Source organism: Schistocerca americana, chromosome 2, assembly GCF_021461395.2.
Source record: "Schistocerca americana isolate TAMUIC-IGC-003095 chromosome 2, iqSchAmer2.1, whole genome shotgun sequence".
In the NCBI taxonomy this organism is placed as follows: Eukaryota; Metazoa; Arthropoda; class Insecta; order Orthoptera; family Acrididae; genus Schistocerca; species Schistocerca americana.
In genome coordinates, this window is record NC_060120.1 from 174,687,902 (window position 1) to 174,706,928 (window position 19,027).

Here is a 19,027-nt window from a genome sequence, read left to right on the forward strand (position 1 = left end):
GCTTTGTGTTCAACTTTTACACAAAGAGTAATACTTTTTTTCCATATTGGTTATGCACAAAAATGGTGAGAACCCAAAGTCACTTCCATCTGATATTACTAGCTCTGTGATTGTGAAACAAGGTGGCATATTTTTTTTTTTTTTTTTTTTTTTTTTTTTTTTTTTTTTTTTTTTTTTTTGAAAACTGTTAGATATTTTATTCTGATTTCTTTCAAGACAAGCTGTCTGCAACTTGATTCCAGTGTAAAAAATGTTATCCCCTCTGACCCCAGACATCAAAGAAATATTTCCTTTTTGTTTACAATTCACATTTTCTGTCCTACCTCTCCTATTCAGGTGCATGTGCTATGTCCTGTTCTATCATATGGTATTTATGAATAACAGACATAGTATTCTTATTTTTTTGCTGGAGCTGTCTAATAAGAAATTATTTTTCACTTTCAGGAAAAACTGTTCGTTTTTAGGAATAGTACAGTATGTTACAAACTGCAACAAATCTTTTCTTGCAGGTTATTGCTACAGGTATGATTTATGGCCGAGATGCATACTTCACGTCTGGTTGGAACATTATGGATGGTTCACTTGTTATAATATCAATCATAGATCTATTGATGTCACTCGTCTCTGAATCCAGCCCTCGCATCTTTGGCATTCTCCGTGTGAGTAACATCTCATATTTTCAAGACACTTTCAGAAACTAGTGGTCTCATTTTCTTCAATTCTTAGTTAAAAGAAAGATATCTAGGTCACTCTACAATAAAAAATGCACTTAGTTAGAGAACACTTAGTTATAAAATTCCTTCAGCTAAGTACTGTATGTATCAATTACATAGGTGGTGACTGGAAATGTTGTAATACGCAATATCCATGGATTTGACTGAGCTATAGTATTTTATTTTCTAGTAATTGTTTCAGCTGTAACTATACTTATTTTACAGCCCTGTCTATTGGGTGAATTTGCTCTAAAAAGGCGTATGGAATGGTGAAATAGGGTGGACACTGCTATGGTCAGACTGGCTGCTTCTGGCAATAAGCCATGCAAATAGCTTTGTACCAGCAGCATTCAAATGCAAAGCATGCTCTGTGTGATGTGTCCTGCTGAGGTGTGATGTATCAGTCACACCTATGTGTGAACATCCCTCTACCATGAATATCAACAATGGAGGAAAAGATAGATTGCTACTTACTGTAAAGACGACATGTTAAGTTGCAAACAAGCACAATTAAAAGACACTTACATAAAGCTCTCGGTCACAGCTTTCATCAGCAAAAGAGAAACACACACTCACCATTCATACACACAAACAAGCACACCTAGTGAACACATGACGGCCAACTCCAGCAGCTCGAGCTGGAATGCAAGCATCACGTGGGATGCAAGCAGCAATCTGAAGGGGCAGGGAAGGAGACGGAACAGCAGTGTATGGGTGGGGGGAGAGGTGACCACTGTCTGGCGTAGCATGCAGGGACTAAAATGCCAACAGATGCAGGAGGTTGTGGGGCAGGGAAGTGAGGAAAAAAGGAGGGGAGCGGGGAAAGACGGATGGGTGCATTGGCAGAGGGTGGCAAACAAAGAGGGTGGGAGACAGGAATGGGAAGGATGTGGATGTGGATGGAGAGGGTTGTATGGGCACATGACGGATAGGTCTTCAGCACCCACTCAGTAACAGATTGAGACGGGTGTCAAGAAAAGACTCAGAACAATAAGATAAAACAGAACATACAACACAGGTAACAAACTTGGAAAAATATGTGCCCACCCACACCGAAGTGTGGGATGGAGTATGCCGCCAGCAGTAAAACATGGACAACACAGGAAGAAAGTGGTAGAGGGAGCTAAAACAATATAGCAGATGGAAGTGGCTGGCTGACCACAAGGAAAAAAGGGAGGAGCCAGCCACTTCGAAATACACTAAAACTCCAGCCTAAAAGTTTAGGCCAGAGTTCAGACACATCACAAAACTTTAAAACCCTAGACACACACGTCTCATCATTAGCTAAAACACATGGCATATCCCCATCAACTTGTGCTTCTGCCCTTGCATCACAGTATAAAATGCAGTCTGTTAAAATGTGGAAGACAGAGATGACGACACGACAGAGGGGTGAAAACTGTTAGGTGGAGGGTGTGGGGACAGTATGAGGTGCATTCAAGTTCTAAGGCCTCCGATTTTTTTTCTCCAGACTGGAAAGAAATAGAAACATGCGCATTGTTTTAAAATGAGGCAGCATTCATTCTCAATACGTCCCAGAGATGGCAGCACCGTACGGCAGATGGAATTTTACCGCCAGCGGCGAGAATGAGAACTGTTTTAAATACTTAAAATGGCGATGTTTTCCTTACTTGAACAGCGTGCAATCATTCGTTTTCTGAATTTGCGTGGTGTGAAACCAAGTGAAATTCATCGACAGTTGAAGGAGACATGTGGTGATGGAGTTATGGATGTGTTGAAAGTGCGTTCGTGGGTGCGACAGTTTAATGAAGGCAGAACATCGTGTGACAACAAACCGAAACAACCTCGGGCTCGCACAAGCCGGTCTCACGACATGATCGAGAAAGTGGAGAGAATTGTTTTGGGGGATCGCCGAATGACTGTTGAACAGATCACCTCCAGAGTTGGCATTTCTGTAGATTCTGTGTACACAATCCTGCATGACGGCCTGAAAATGCGAAAAGTTTCATCCAGGTGGGTGCCACGAATGCTGACGGACGACCACATGGCTGCCCGTGTGGCATGTTGCCAAGCAATGTTGATGCGCAACGACAGCATGAATGGGACTTTCTTTTCGTCGGTTGTGACAATGGATGAGACGTGGATGCCATTTTTCAATCCAGAAACAAAGCGCCAGTCAGCTCAATGGAAGCACACAGATTCACCGCCACCAAAAAAATTTCGGGTAACCGCCAGTGCTGAAAAAATGACGGTGTCCATGTTCTGGGACAGAGAGGGTGTAATCCTTACCCATTGCATTCAAAAGGGCACTACGGTAACAGGTGCATCCTACGAAAATGTTTTGAAGAACAAATTCCTTCCTGCACTGCAACAAAAACGTCCGGGAAGGGCTGCGCGTGTGCTGTTTCACCAAGACAACGCACCCGCACATCGAGCTAACACTACGCAACAGTTTCTTCATGATAACAACTTTGAAGTGATTCCTCATGCTCCCTACTCACCTGACCTGGGCCCGAGTGACTTTTGGCTTTTTCCAACAATGAAAGACACTCTCTGTGGCCGCACATTCACCAGCCGTGCTGCTATTGCCTCAGCGATTTTCCAGTGGTCAAAACAGACTCCTAAAGAAGCCTTTGCCGCTGCCATGGAATCATGGCATCAGTGATGTGAAAAATGTGTACGTCTGCAGGGCGATTACTTCGAGAAGTAACGCCAGTTTCATCGATTTCGGGTGAGTAGTTAATTAGAAAAAAAATCGGAGGCCTTAGAACTTGAATTCACCTCGTACATTACCATAGGTTGAGGCCGGGATAATTATGGGTGTGGAGAATGTGTTGTATGGATAACTCCTAGCTGTGCATTTCAGAAAATCTGATGGTGGAGGGGAGAATCCACACAGCTCAGGTAGTGAAGCAGCCATTGAAATCAACCCTCTTGCCACAGGATGGTCTACTTTGCTCTTGGCTGCGATTTGGTAGTGGCCCTTCATCCTGGTGGGCCGGCTGGTGTGGCCGAGCGGTTTTAGGTGCTTCAGTCTGGAACTGCGCGGCCGCTACGGTCGCAGGTTCAAATCCTGCCTCGGGCATGGATGTGTGTGATGTCCTTAGGTTAGTTAGGTTTAAGTAGTTCTAAGTTAGAGGGGACTGATGACCTCAGATGTTGAGTCCCATAGTGCTCAGAGCCATTTGAACCATTTTTTCATCCTGGTGGACAGTTGGTTTGTAATAATACCAATATAAGAAGCTGTGCAACGATGGCAGTAGAGTTGGTAAATGACATGGTTGCATTCGCAGGTGGCCCGGCCCCTGATGGGGTAGGATAAACCTCTGACAGGACTGGAATAAGAAGTGCTGGATGGGTGAATTCAGCAGGTCTTGCTCCTGGGTCTTCAACAGGGCTATGATCCTTGTGGCAAGGTATTGGGATTGGGAGTGCACATGGGGTGGACTAGTATGTTGTAGAGGTTGGTTGGGCGACACAACACCACTTTAGGAGGGGTGGGGAGGATCTCAGGTAGGATGTCCTTATTTCAGGGCATGGTTATAGGTAATCAAAGCTCTGGCCAAGGATGTTGTTCTAGTCAAGAATGGTACTGGGTGATGAAGGGAACCCTCCTTTGTGACTGATTCCTGGGGTGTGGGAGGATGGGGAGAGGGGGGGGGGGTGTTAGGGGAAATGGCGTAGCAGATCTGTTTGCAGAATAGGTCTGAGGGATAGTCATCATCATCATCATCATCATCTTGGACAGTTTCCAGCCTCTGGTCAGGTCTGTATGGAACATAGGCCTCTCCATCATCTTCTGTTTTGCCACCATCTCTCCGTCTTCAGCTTGGTCCAGTCTTCTCCTTTCTTCTGGACGCATTCCTCTACTCCTTTCAGCCATCTGTCTCTTGGTCTTCCTCTTGGTCTCTTTCCTTCCAGTTTCATCTTGTGTATCCTCCTGGGTATCCTCTTCTCCTCCATTCTCTTAATATGTCCATACCATCTCAGCCTTGATTTCTCTATCTCCTCCTGTAATGGTTCCACTTCATTAACTCCCTGATTCTCTTATTTCTTAACCTATCTGTCTTTGTCACTCTAATACTGTTTCTCAAGAATTTCATCTCACTAGCTTGTACTTCGCTTTTCTCTCTTCCTTTCATAACCCAGGTTTCTGATGCATATGTCAAGATTGGGATATAGTACGACCAGTATATAAACTTTTTACTGATTTGGGTACATCCTTGCTCCATATAAGGCTTCTGACACTCTTCCGAAATGCTTCTGCTTTTCTCCCCCAGTTGTTTATTTCTCTGTCGTTTTTTCCATCTTCCTGTATCAGGCTTTTAGGTACTTGAAACTATCCACTCTCCTCAATTGTTCCTCACCAATTGTTATTCCAGTTGTTCCTCTCTCCTTCTTTCTTGTTGTGATAATAATCTCACTCTTACTTATACTAAATTTCATCCCATATTCTTGTACTGTTCATTCCCATACGTCCAACTGCTCTTGTACTTCCTCCTCCTCATTCCCCCAAATCATCAGATCATCTGCAAACACTTCCACATATTCTTGAGTTCCTCCTTATTCTCTACATCTTGTCTACTTTTGTTCACCATTTGAGCATAATCTCTCATACAGTTCTTCCTCTTACTTTTAATCATCTCATATAAGACCTTTTTTGAACCTTCACTATCCTCCTCCATCATTCTGGTCCACTGTTCCATCCACTTTCTTCTTTCCTCCGCCACCACTCTTTTTGCTTCTTTCTTTCTTGCCTGATACTCTTCCCTTGTCTCTACTGTTCTCTTCTGGAACCATACCCTAAAGGCTCTATTCTTCTTTTGTACTATATCCTTTGTTTTATCATTCCACCAGGGTGTTTCTTTCCATCTCGTTTTGTTGCTTGTCCTCCCACATATTGCTTCCATCGCACTTACTAATGTTCCCTTGAATCTACCCCATTCCTCTTCTACCATTTTTAGTTGATCCTTTGGGATGCTTTCCTTTACTACTTTTAGGTACTGTAGCCTGCTTTCTTCCTCCTTCAACTTCCATACCCTTATACCTATTTCCTGGTTTCCTGTCCCTTTATTATCCTTAGTCCCTCTCAGGTTCATTCCCATCAAACGGTGGTCGCTATCCAAGGCCCCTGATGGTAATACCTTTATGTCAGTGATGTTCCTATTCATCTCACTATTTCTCTTTAAGTCTTGACTGTACCAGGTAATCTTGTGGCTCTCCCTTTTCCTGAACCAAGACTTCCCAACCAGCAAGCCATTCCTTTGACAGTCTTTCGCCTTCCTCATTTTGGCAGCTCCAACCCTCTGGTCCAAGCACACTTTCACAGCCTTGTCTATCTTTCCAATGTGTGCATTTAAATCCCCCATTACTATCATATTCTTCCTTCCCATCTGCTTCTGCATTTCCTCTTCAAACTCTTGCTTCTTCTCAGAAGTTCAACCCACCTGTGGCGCATACACTTGTATTACCTCTATGGTCATCCCGTTGAGTGATATTTTGGTCTTCATCAGCCTATCACTTATTCTCTTTACTTCCTCTTTTAATCCATCTCTTACTACTATTCCGACTCTATTTCTCCCTCCCTCCTCATTTCCACTCCAGTACAGGTGGTAGCCTTTCCTCAGTTCTCTCCTTCCATCTCCTTTCCATCTCATTTCATCTAACACCAGTAGCTCTAACTTCCTTCTTTCCATCATGTCTACCATCTCCTCCACCTCTCCAGTCATTGTTTGTATATCTAATGTTCCAAATCTTAGTCCTTGTTTATAGCCTGTTTGTTGTCAATTAAATCTGTCCTTTCTGAGGCTCATTCTATTTTTGAGTGATAGTGCCCATGAGTAATTTTCTAAGTTCTGAATTAACATGGTTCACAAAACACTTCATTCAGGACTATTATACCTCTCAATGTGCGATACATTCTTCACAGAGATCTGAGGAGCATTCTCAGTAATGTGCCTGATGCCATCATGAGCTGTAGGTGTATAACTGAGATTACCTATACCCACTACTATGCTGTAAACCTTAACAACTTGCGTATAGTCATGTGGAAATTAATTCTTCTTGGCACATGATGACAAATATTTGCTACAGTTCACATTGTAAAATTGCAGTCGCCAGTCAGTTGTAGAGTTATGGAACGTGCTTTTTGCTCACTATTTTGGACACCAAAAATCTCCCTTGAAGGTATAACACTGCGGACTATCGTGTCTCACTCCCTTCTCAACTTCTGCTTCCCTTTCGTATTCTTCAGCTCTTACAACTACAGTCTGGCTGCTGTACAAGTTGTAGGTTACCGTTCACATCCTGTATTTTATATATGTATGTAAGTGTACTTTATATATGTATGTGTGGGGCATGAAAAGTGGGAAGAGACAGAGCTATATTAAGTCTCCCCTGCACATATTGTAATGTGGCTTGTAGCATGTATTTGTAGATTCAGATCCTGTTTGAAGTTTGCCACATATAGGCTTACATGAGTCCTAACTGGGACTTCTTCATTTCATCAGTTACATTGTTTTCTTCATTAGCCTATTACAGAAGTGACTTAGAGCATTCCACTGTGACAACTCATGTTCTGCATCGAACAGTAGTGTCCTAGAGGGCTCCTGGGCTCTTACTGCTCACGTGACATGTGAGCATTTCCTGCCATTACAGCATGTCTATTGCGCTGCATTAACATTATATCCCATATAACTTTTAAAAAAATGACTAAATGCTAAAGTAATCACAGATAGGTAAAACTAAAATGTTGATATGGCCTGCACAAACCCTAAAATCTTGTTAGAGATTACTTCTGGGTCTCCTTTCTTGTACATAGACACCATGCGTGTAATGACACCACAGATTATTTGTTGATCTTCTCTTCAACTGCACCATCCATGTGTTCTGACATTGGACTTATTCAGAAAAAATGGTGTAAGTTGTTGCCTGCTGTTTTAGGACACTGGTAGTGGTTTGAGAGTTTTCAGTTAATTTAATACCTACATTGTTTTCTATACAGTACCCCCAGGGGGTCACAACTCTTTTGGGAGTACATGTGTGGCAAGTTAAGGCCCAAGCACTGTGGCGTTTCTTCTCTTTGTGTACCACATTTGTATTCTCAAACTATTTCTTTTCCTTTAAGTTAATCTTTAACAGATGACCTATCAATGTTGACTCCATTTTCTGTTACTCAGTTAATTACTTTTTTTGTTAAATCATACACCTTTTTTGGCTTTTGTTTAAAAATAGCATCTGTTACTGGCTTTGACCTCCAATTTATGTTCAAAATTTTTCAGTAGCACAGGCCATGCGAGAAAGGTTGCCCAAAACCATGGTACCCTGTCTATGGTATGGATTGTCAGGTACTAGTATGGTGGTAACCTCTTGCTGTTGGTTTCTGCACTATTTCCTCCCTGTGAATGCTGAGGAATGTGTATTGATATATAGGGACTCCACAATGACCTCTAGGCTGTGTGGTCATCACTTACGCAGGTTGGAGCCCTGGGTGACAGTAGCTACCAACATGGTGGACTAAGTACAGTGAAAGAGAACTAAGGTGAACCTCACTGGCCCCAACAGTCTCATCAAAGCAAACAGGTCATTTTAACGCAGAAGGTTATAATCCAAGTATGTTTTCCTCATTAGGTACATATCAAGATGGAAACTGACCTGTCAAACAAGGACAGAGATGTATGCCTCAATTCGTAGTCTGTATCAGGCCTGTTGGTGAATCCTTCCTAAATATTGAGCCATTATTTTTTGTAGAGGAAATCAAAGACAAGTATAGTGAGGTCTCTTCGATAAAAAATGTGGAATGGATCTGTACTGATCAAAACATCCATCTCCGCATTGTCAAGGGCATTGTTAAGCTGCAAGGAACTTGGTGAAGTTCTTCTCACAGTTATCCCTCAAGGGTCCTAAACATGATTAATAATATGACCTTCCACAGGGACCTTGTGCTTCGAATATATGAGGAATTATGTGCTAATTTGGACTGACATTGTGTCCATTTTATCCTCCAATCCAGTAAGAGTCTGAAGATAATAAAGTAAACACCAGAATATTTATCTTTGGATTTGAGTATGACGTACTACTCTTTTTTTTTTTTTTTTTTTTTTTTTTTCCCCCACTTTCGTTCATTACATCTGCTTGGTGCGGACGTCGTAAGACACCCATTTAAGTTTGTTGTTGATCGATGAACTCAGTATTTTTATTACAGAGGGCAGCTTACACTCTGACCGAACATGCTGATCTATCGTGCCAGCCGGATAATGCTAAGTCTATGTGATGCCAAACCTTATTATCACACCCACCATGAGGTGCTTCGAATATATGAAATTTGCCCACATGTAGTCTACATCTGCAAATCAACACATTTGTTGTGACTGCAGATAGTCGCTGCATGGGGATGCCCTCTAACTGCCTTACTGCACCAATTGCCGAGAGGGTCACTGGACACCAACCTGCCACATTGTAAGGAGGGAATGTGAGCTCCAAGACTTCAATATCTTTGATCCTTTAACATACTGGGAAGTAAGGAACAAGTATAAGTGCCTTTTTCAAGTCCAGAAGACAGCTTCTTGTCAATGGGTCCTGGTGCCCACATTAATTAATCCATCGACACCTCCCACCCCCCACCCCCCACCCCCCAAATCTCCACCCCCACCCCACTCTTACCCCCACCCCACTCTTACTTCTACATCTGCACTTGAAATCCTGGCCCCCTCAACTTGTTTAATAAGGACTCCTACCTGGTTTACATCCATTAGTGGAGTGTTACTACCTCCGGGTCCTACTGCCCAACCACCATGACCCCACACTGTAGTAAGAGCCAGCAGCTGCAAGAGACATGGACATCAGGCTACAGAACTGTCTACCTCTCACCTGGACCAGACTCTTATCTGGATACTTCTCCCATCAGATATTAATCCCATAAGGATAAGAAGAAGAAGGAGGTGAAAAAGGAGAAAAACCCTAAGGTGAAGGCAGACCTGGTAGCCCCACCTGCCCCAGGTCACCCCTCCACTACTATCAAAATCATGTAGGTAGATGACTACCAGAAAGTGTTGCTAACCCAAACTGTATTATTATTAACACTTCTATCCTTTCTGCACTGCCACAGGATGCACACAGTAACCTAGTCTAGTGGAATTTTATCAGCTGTTTTCATCACCATGCAAAACAGAAAATTTGTCCTTGATCTATTCAGCATTTTGCATAGCTCTGCTGGAAACCTGATTTCCTACAACATGTTCACCCATTTTACGTAATTATCTAGCCTATTGTAAGAACAGAGTTGGGCCTAAATGAACTCCTGGCAGTGTATATATAATAGTCATAGAGACTAGCCCTAGTGTTCAAAAACCACTTAATACCAACAATGGCACTACATACATATGAACGAATATAGAATTCATTATTTGCAACAGCTCTCCCCCCCCCCCCCCCCCCCCAAGCTCTCCCCTAAGTGAAGATCTCCTAGTTACTCCACCCTCTCTTTTACTGGTGATATTAATGCTCATAAGCCTTTATGAGGGAGCTGTAAGACCACTAAACTTGGTTATTTATTAGAGTTGGTGTTTTTGATTCTTGACTTTTGTATACCAAATAATGACTCGTCCACTCTAATACAGCGCACAGAGCCTATTCAGCCATTGACCCAATAGTCTGTAGCCCTGGTCTACACCCTTTTCATCAAAGGAAGATTCACGATGACCTGTTTGATAGCGATCACTATGTGGTCACTTTATCCCTCCCTTCCTGATTCTCAATGGGACAGTACCTGCAATGGGGTTTTAAGAATGCTGGCAAGCACAGTTTTAGTTTTTCCCTAATGTTCGTTACATCTCCCCAAGGAGCTATGGAAGAGACCCTCAGACATACAGCAACCAAGATCTTACTCTCAGCAGAACTGGTGATACTACTTTTTCAAGATCCTACTCTCTGAGGCCAGTTCTGTGGTAGGTACAGGAAATTTCTGCAGTCATTAAATGCTGCAGAAGGGTACTCCAAGTGCCATTCATTGAAAGATGCTTTTATCACCTTTAAAAGTCTCAAAGCCAGAGCTGACTACCTTCTTTTTTTCGTAGCATAGCCTTCAAAACAAATTGTGACACGGCCATGTGCACCCACATGGCACCCTCCTTTGCCAACCTGTTTATGAGTCATGGATAAGGAGGATGTTTGTGTGTAGGTAGGTGGCTTCAACAGTGATGAGTAGGAATCCAGGTGGTAAAGGGGTTGGGAGTTGGTGAAGGAAGTATTTCTTGACTTAATATCTGTGTGCATGTAGCCAACCAACAAAATATGGCAGCACATATAGTACTTGGAGGAGCTACTGTGGTGACCATCCCTGTCTTAAGTCCAGGTTCCTGGCAGTGAGGAGCTTCCCACTGGCTGTCATGTTATGGGTTCAAGTCAAATAAAGTTTATTAAATTTTGACAAGACTCAGTACATGCAGTTTAGAATTCATTATGTAGTTAAATTTTTAGGACTACAGGTAACCACATACTCAAATGAAAAATCCACACTGTAAACTTAATGAAGTGCCTTGAGCTACAGTTGCAGTGTACAAACCTGCGAATTTTCATTTTGGTTCATCTTCCCCTTCTGAATGTTTCTCTTTTTCATCAGGCAGTGTATTTAATTTTAATCAATTTAGATGGAACCAGGTATCTAATTTTTCTAGGTCATCTACAGTCCTCCCCCCGGTAGCTGATTGTCAGTGTGACAGAATTTCAATCCTAAGGGCCAGGGTTCAATTCCCAGCTGGGTCAGAGATTTTCTCTGCTCTGGGACTGGGTGTTGGATTGTTGTAATTATCATCATTTCATCCCCATTGACGTGCAAGTCGCCGAAGTGGCATCAAATCAAAAGACTTGCACGCGACGAATGGTCTACCCGACGGGAGGCCCTAGTCATACGACATTTACATTTATTTTTAGGTCATCTACAGTATTTCTGGGAGGTTTGTCTGCCTTACTATTTTCATTCAGCACTAATGTATCATTGTGAATAGTACAGAATCGAAATTTTACATTTAGTGGTAGGTCATTTATGTGAAAAATGAATAGAATTGGCCTTAATACAGAGTCTTCTGGAACTCTATTTACAAAGTTCTTCTGTTGTGAGGAACATTTTCTATTACCTGAGGAGATGAGATCCCCTTGTTTTCTTTTTGTCAGGTATGACTTAAACCATCTTGAAATGCAACCCTCAATTCCATATTTTTCCAATTTGTGCAGAAGTGAACAGCTGTGTGTGCTGTTGAAGGCTTTTAATAAGGCACAGAAAGTTCCTGCAGGTCTCTAAGACTTATCTATATATGAACAAATTCTTTCCACAAAATCTTGAATAATACAACCTGTGCTTTTGCATTTTTGGAAATTGATATTCTGAGTACGCATTAAATTTTTCGTGAAATTTATAACCTGTATTGCAGAAAGTTTTTCAAAGATTTTAGAAAACATTAGATCAATAGAGATGGAGTGGTGGTGTCCCATATCTTCTGTGAAGACTTTTTTAAGTTATTTATTTATTTATTGGCTCAAAGACAGCTTTCAAGCTGCTTAAGATGTAATCCACAGTTAGATACATGTGATTTGTTTTAACTACTTAAATATAGGTTGCATTGGCCCACACATAGTTGCATAATTACATCACAGAATTTTTCAATGCATCTGGGAAGTATCACCTTTTCAAATAACTGATTTGTAATTATGGATAATAATCGCGTTATTGTACGGTATGTCCCAGGAGGAAGGTCAGTATTCAGGTGTATGAGAGGAATGGAACTAAAAAAGTTGAGTAAATGTGGGCTTTAAAATGCATATCTTAAGAGCTGTGAGCACTTCTTCGTCTTCAATACTGTGAAACGAACCCCTTCTGTTGCAAGTTCTTTGCTTTCCTCATTTTGAGAGGTTGTAGTAGGGACCGAACCCAGAAAAAAATTCCAGTAGACATAGGCACTAAAGTGCATACCTTAAGAACTATGAGCACCTGTTCATCATTGCTACTGCGAGACATCTCTTCTACAGAACAAGTGCCCAGTCTTTAGGTACGCACTTTGGGTGGAAAGCAAAGTGCCCGCAGTACAAGAAATTTGTTTAATAGTGTCAAAGATGAAGCAGTGCTCACAGCTCTTAAGACATACATTTTAGAGACCATGTTTAGTAGACTTTTTTGCTTTGATTGGTCATTTCTGTCATATCCCTGTCCTGGGACACCATGTAATGGAAGGACCTGGTCAATATTTCATCCAATATTACAGAGTTATTATTTTTTGAGTGTCTTTGTCTGTTACTTCGCCAAATTTACTAAAACATCTAGTCACATTTTTATTGGGAATGAATAAATGTTCATTTTCTAGATAATCCTACATTGACATCATATTTTGCTACAGTTATAAAGAAATTATTGAAATATTGTGGTATATGAGCAGGATTTAAAGAGACTGTTGGCTTTATTTGCAAACTTCATTTGACATTTTTAATAAATTTATTATTTGTCATTTCTTTCCCTGTCTTACAACATTCTTAAATATTTTTATAGTTTTCGACATAATTTATAAATTTGGACTTCATTGTATTTCAGTTCTGCATATAGTTCCATGTATTCGTCGCTAGATTTCTTAGGCCAGCAGTAATCCATTTCAATTTATTAGCTGCCTTTCTATGGTAGTCTAGTGGTGGAAATGTTTCTTTGTGGAGTAGTGGAAAACTCTGTAAAAAATTCCAAAAATTTCCACATAGTGAAGATTAATTTGTACTGGTCAATGAATCTCATTTAATCTGCAACAAAAAATTTAAACAATGAAAAATCCAGGATACGATAATAACAGTATGAAATGATAAATAGCTCCTTGCCACATAAAGGGAATATTGTGTGTGGTTGACTGGCACAATGGAAAAGACTGCTAGATATCACTTAGCTGTTGGACTAAGTCCTTCCTCAGAAATAGACAGCAAAACTCACAAATATTCACACATGCACAAATCACACACACATTGTACTAAGGTCTGACTGCAACATTCCAGCCCTACACACACCGTGTGTCTTGACAGTGCACCTGCACAGTCCTTTGACATTCTGTACTTGTCCCCCCTTGCATCCCCCCCACCCCCCTCCCTGCACATCTTCCCAATATCTCACCTAGCAGCCCATTGTCTTGCCTCCATCACCTGCCTGTATGCACCCACAGGCAGCACTGTCATTTTCCTCCACTCCTATCCTGCTATCCCTCCCTGCTCCACAACTCCTCTGTACCCCACTACCCATCCCACCAAAGATCAGTGCTCATCTCAAATGCATTTGCTGTTGGGCCTTAGTGCCTGGAGATGGCAGTGGCTATGTGTGTGTGAGTTGTGCTTGTGTGAGAGTGTGAGAGTTTTGTTACTGGTGTCTGATGAAGAAATTAGTCCAATAGCTGAGTGATATCCAGCAGTGCTGTCTGCCACTCGCTGCCTCCTCTACTTGATGAGTAGCTATGTACACTTTCATATTGTTATTACATAACAAATTCATGTTTTCCTGACTGAATTTTCTTGTGGAAATGTTTTCCTGATATTCTGGATGTTTACTACACCAAATCAACCAGTAAAGAAGAATGATTTGAAATTTCTGGATTGAAACTGAACTTAGCAGTGTTGTCAAATACATAATTTGCGAAAATATTGTCTAAGGTCTACACACAACTGACTTACCATTTGTCCTAGTAAAACTGGTGAAATTTAGGATGAAACCAGAGTCCTGCATCAGATCAGTTTCTTTTAAGTTTCCCAAAAAGACACTGTAGTTTGGCTAAAAATGATTTAGTTACTTCAGCATCTGGAATCCTGTTTACAGAGTTAGTTGCCCTAATTCTACACAGCACTTCCAATATAAATTCTTCATTCAGAGTGCTAAAAAATGAAAATATTTGTTTCCAAATACTATCATTGTCTGTGATAAATTACTGAATTCATATTACGTAGATAATATGTCTGTGGCATTTTTTGTTGCTAGATATACAGAATGATGATAGAATTACATATTCCACAGGTTTTTCGGCTGCTGCGTTCCCTTCGCCCGTTGCGTGTTATCAACCGTGCCCCAGGACTTAAACTTGTTGTACAAACACTTTTGTCTTCACTACGTCCCATTGGAAATATTGTGCTTATATGCTGCACATTCTTCATTATTTTTGGTATTTTAGGAGTGCAGGTTAGTACCCATGATTTTTCCATAAATATTCTAAGTAGTACAGTTAGATGAAAGACAGAATTATGCAACTTGCAAATAGATCAAAAGAATAATTAACAAATGTTTATTTTATGCGCTGGATTCACTAATCATTTTCAGGAATAGTGAAAGCAGAACAGCAAGAACATCCACTGTTCTTGGGTTAACTGTACAAATTGATGTATATTCCCTATGTTTCACTGCATCAACAGGGAGATTTAAAAAATAATTTTATTCCTTATCCAATAATTTAAAAAGGAGTTACTTCAAACAAATCAAAGCCAAAAATTGCAATGTCAGATGGTATCAAGTGATTTGCTGACCATTTTAATTTGGAATCTACATCAATATATAAGTTTGATTTCAATCATATTCTCATAATTTAAGAAAAATCCTAGATAATTGTGCAATCATTAATTAAATAACACTGAAAGGACAAAGGTTCACATACCACAACATATTAATTTACTTATAATGTGAGGTCACTTCCTACTTTTCTTTTTCTGCTGAAGTGGATTTGGATGCAGATGGTGTATGTTGTCTTTATCCAGATTTTTTTTTTTTGTCATTGACCACATACAGTAGGATAGGCTTTCTGTGTTGGCAAGTTACAGTTACAGTCAAAGTATTAAAATTTATGTTCACACTGCATGTACCCATAAAGTATCATGCATACAGTTGTAATCTTAATTCACAGCAAAAGGCAAAGTTCAATTTTCATACATCAAAATAAATTCCAAATGAAAACAAGATAATTTACGCATTGTCATACCACATATTAATATTAATAAAAACAACCGAAGAAAGTAAAAGTAATGACTATAATAGAAAGAATGTGTTTTAAAAAGTATTTTGTAAGATACTGCCTCATGTAATATCCCTCTTTTCATAGAAATCATCATTTTGGATGAAATTAAATGTCTCCTTTTATAAGTCCATGGCTTGAACTGAGAGGCACAGGAAGAGAAACAGATTTCTCAGTCATATTAACCCCTGGAAACAGATTTCTCAGTCATATTAACCCTCAAGTGGGTGCACCTATATGTAAAGTACGCCAAGCACAAATAACTTTATCTTGTACCATTCCATTGTAGTTTTACAGTTGTGAGACTATACCTACTCTGCCATTATTGCTTCAGCTAACACAGTGATATCTTATGTTTTCATGGGTCCAATTGAGCTGCAGTAATGTAAAACAAACAGTGAACTAGGTGAGAAAAAAATTATCATCTGTTAAAGAAAATTATCCAGATTCCAAGATAGCAACTCAGTTGCACAGTGAGACAGTTGTCTACAAGATAATTTGTGACTATTTGGCTGGAAACTGATGCAACTGCACTGTTTAATGCTTTGAGTAGGTTGTTACTGGGTGTAACACTCATAAATGGCAACAGAGTGATACAGTGAAAGTTTATTTTATTATTGTTTAATTGAACAGCAATTTAGCTCATATATTATAAATGTACACTCCTGGAAATGGAAAAAAGAACACATTGACACCGGTGTGTCAGACCCACCATACTTGCTCCGGACACTGCGAGAGGGCTGTACAAGCAATGATCACACGCACGGCACAGCGGACACACCAGGAACCGCGGTGTTGGCCATCGAATGGCGCTAGCTGCGCAGCATTTGTGCACCGCCGCCGTCAGTGTCAGCCAGTTTGCCGTGGCATACGGAGCTCCATCGCAATCTTTAACACTGGTAGCATGCCGCGACAGCGTGGACGTGAACCGTATGTGCAGTTGACGGACTTTGAGCGAGGGCGTATAGTGGGCATGCGGGAGGCCGGGTGGATGTACCGCCGAATTGCTCAACACGTGGGGCGTGAGGTCTCCACAGTACATCGATGTTGTCGCCAGTGGTCGGCGGAAGGTGCACATGCCCGTCGTCCTGGGACCGGACCGCAGCGACGCACGGATGCATGCCAAGACTGTAGGATCCTACGCAGTGCCGTAGGGGACCGCACCGCCACTTCCCAGCAAATTAGGGACACTGTTGCTCCTGGGGTATCGGTGAGGACCATTCGCAACCGTCTCCATGAAGCTGGGCTACGGTCCCGCACACCGTTAGGCCGTCTTCCGCTCACGCCCCAACATCGTGCAGCCCGCCTCCAGTGGTGTCGCGACAGGCGTGAATGGAGGGACGAATGGAGACGTGTCGTCTTCAGCGATGAGAGTCGCTTCTGCCTTGGTGCCAATGATGGTCGTATGCGTGTTTGGCGCCGTACAGGTGAGCGCCACAATCAGGACTGCATACGACCGAGGCACACAGGGCCAACACCTGGCATCATGGTGTGGGGAGCGATCTCCTACACTGGCCGTACACCACTGGTGATCGTCGAGGGGACACTGAATAGTGCATGGTACATCCAAACCGTCATCGAACCCATCGTTCTACCATTCCTAGACCGGCAAGGGTACTTGCTGTTCCAACAGGACAATGCACGTTCGCATGTATCCCGTGCCACCCAACGTGCTCTAGAAGGTGTAAGTCAACTACCCTGGCCAGCAAGATCTCCGGATCTGTCCCCCATTGAGCATGTTTGGGACTGGATGAAGCGTCGTCTCACGCGGTCTGCACGTCCAGCACGAACGCTGGTCCAACTGAGGCGCCAGGTGGAAATGGCATGGCAAGCCGTTCCACAGGACTACATCCAGCATCTCTACGATCGTCTCCATGGGAGAATAGCAGCCTGCATTGCTGCGAAAGGTGGATATACACTGTACTAGTGCCGACATTGTGCATGCTCTGTTGCCTGTGTCTACGTGCCTGTGGTTCTGTCAGTGTGATCATGTGATGTATCTGACCCCAGGAATGTGTCAATAAAGTTTCCCCTTCCTGGGACAATGAATTCACGGTGTTCTTATTTCAATTTCCAGGAGTGTATTTTATTGTTGTTTAATTAAACTAACATTATGCCATGAATTTGCTCATACACGTTTACCTTAGTAACGTAAAGACAACTATTCTCTACCTGTGTATAAAGTAAGCTGCACGTCCGCTCGTGTTATGAAAATGAGCGCACCTGCTTGAGGGTTAATTATATGATTATTAAAAAAATTTCTGTGCCCATTCAATTATTTTTTGTTTTATTGTGTATCAGTTCTGTATGCTTGACCTTACACTGCAAAATTTTCAGTTATTTAAAGGTACATTTTACTACTGTGAGGGGGCGGATATAAAGAATGTTCGCAACAAAACAGACTGCCTGAAGGACAAAAACAATAGATGGGTTAACCGTAAATACAATTTTGATGACTTGGGAAAGGCACTCATGTCTCTGTTTGTCCTCTCATCAAGAGATGGATGGGTAAACATCATGTACACTGGTCTTGATGCTGTGGGAGTAGATCAACAAGTAAGTGTTGCCCACACATATTAAATGTAGATTTATTTTTAAAGAATATATAAACTGTAGTATAGATGTCCTCAAATAAGGCATATGTTCATGATAACTTACTGTTAATTATTAAGTGTGTTTAAAAATAGACTAAAGAATTATAATGCAAACTTAATCAATATCCTCACAAAATTCAAGCAAAGCAAGCTCCCCTATTGTGAACACATGGCCCTCAGTAAATATATATAGCTTTCTCCATAGGCGTATTTACTAATATTAGTTTTTAGTAATGGTACAAAACTTTTGTATTATTTGTTACTAAGTATGTTGTATAGTAAAAGTCAAACATCAATATTAATAATCTTTGTGAAAAAATATGTATGTTTGTTCACCAGTCGCTAAAACATCTACAGTTTCAATAAGACTAGCAGACGCACAAATTTATATTTAATTCAAAGCAGACCCTCCCCCTTACATATCTTATCAGTCCACTTAATTTTCGGTGTCTTTCTGTAAACTACACATCAGGAATTTTGATTCTTTTCTGGTTTCTGACAGTCCATGATTTACTTCTGTACAATGCTGTACTCCAGATCTACATTCAGAGAAATTTCCTCCTTAATTTAAGGCCTGTATGTGGTACCAATGCACCTCACAATATTATGAAAAGGATAGATTGCTACTCACAATGTAGTGGAGATGTTGACTCGCAAACAGGCACAATGTGTGTGTATATGTATGTGTGTGTGTGTGTGTGTGTGTGTGTGTGTGTGTGTGTGAGAGAGAGAGAGAGAGAGAGAGAGAGAG

The 19,027-nt window shown here is 41.3% G+C and overlaps 1 protein-coding gene across 1 annotated transcript in view; it reads left to right on the forward strand.

Annotated features, from left to right (window-relative positions):
- Positions 1 to 19,027, forward strand: part of LOC124593853 (voltage-dependent T-type calcium channel subunit alpha-1H-like) — a 452,274-nt gene that overhangs the window by 350,652 nt on the left and 82,595 nt on the right. Inside the window, exons 18-20 of the mRNA XM_047132201.1 lie at positions 510 to 659; positions 14,698 to 14,859; positions 18,020 to 18,238. Of these exons, the coding sequence (XP_046988157.1) occupies positions 510 to 659; positions 14,698 to 14,859; positions 18,020 to 18,238 (531 nt within the window). The remainder of the gene's footprint in view (positions 1 to 509; positions 660 to 14,697; positions 14,860 to 18,019; positions 18,239 to 19,027) is intronic.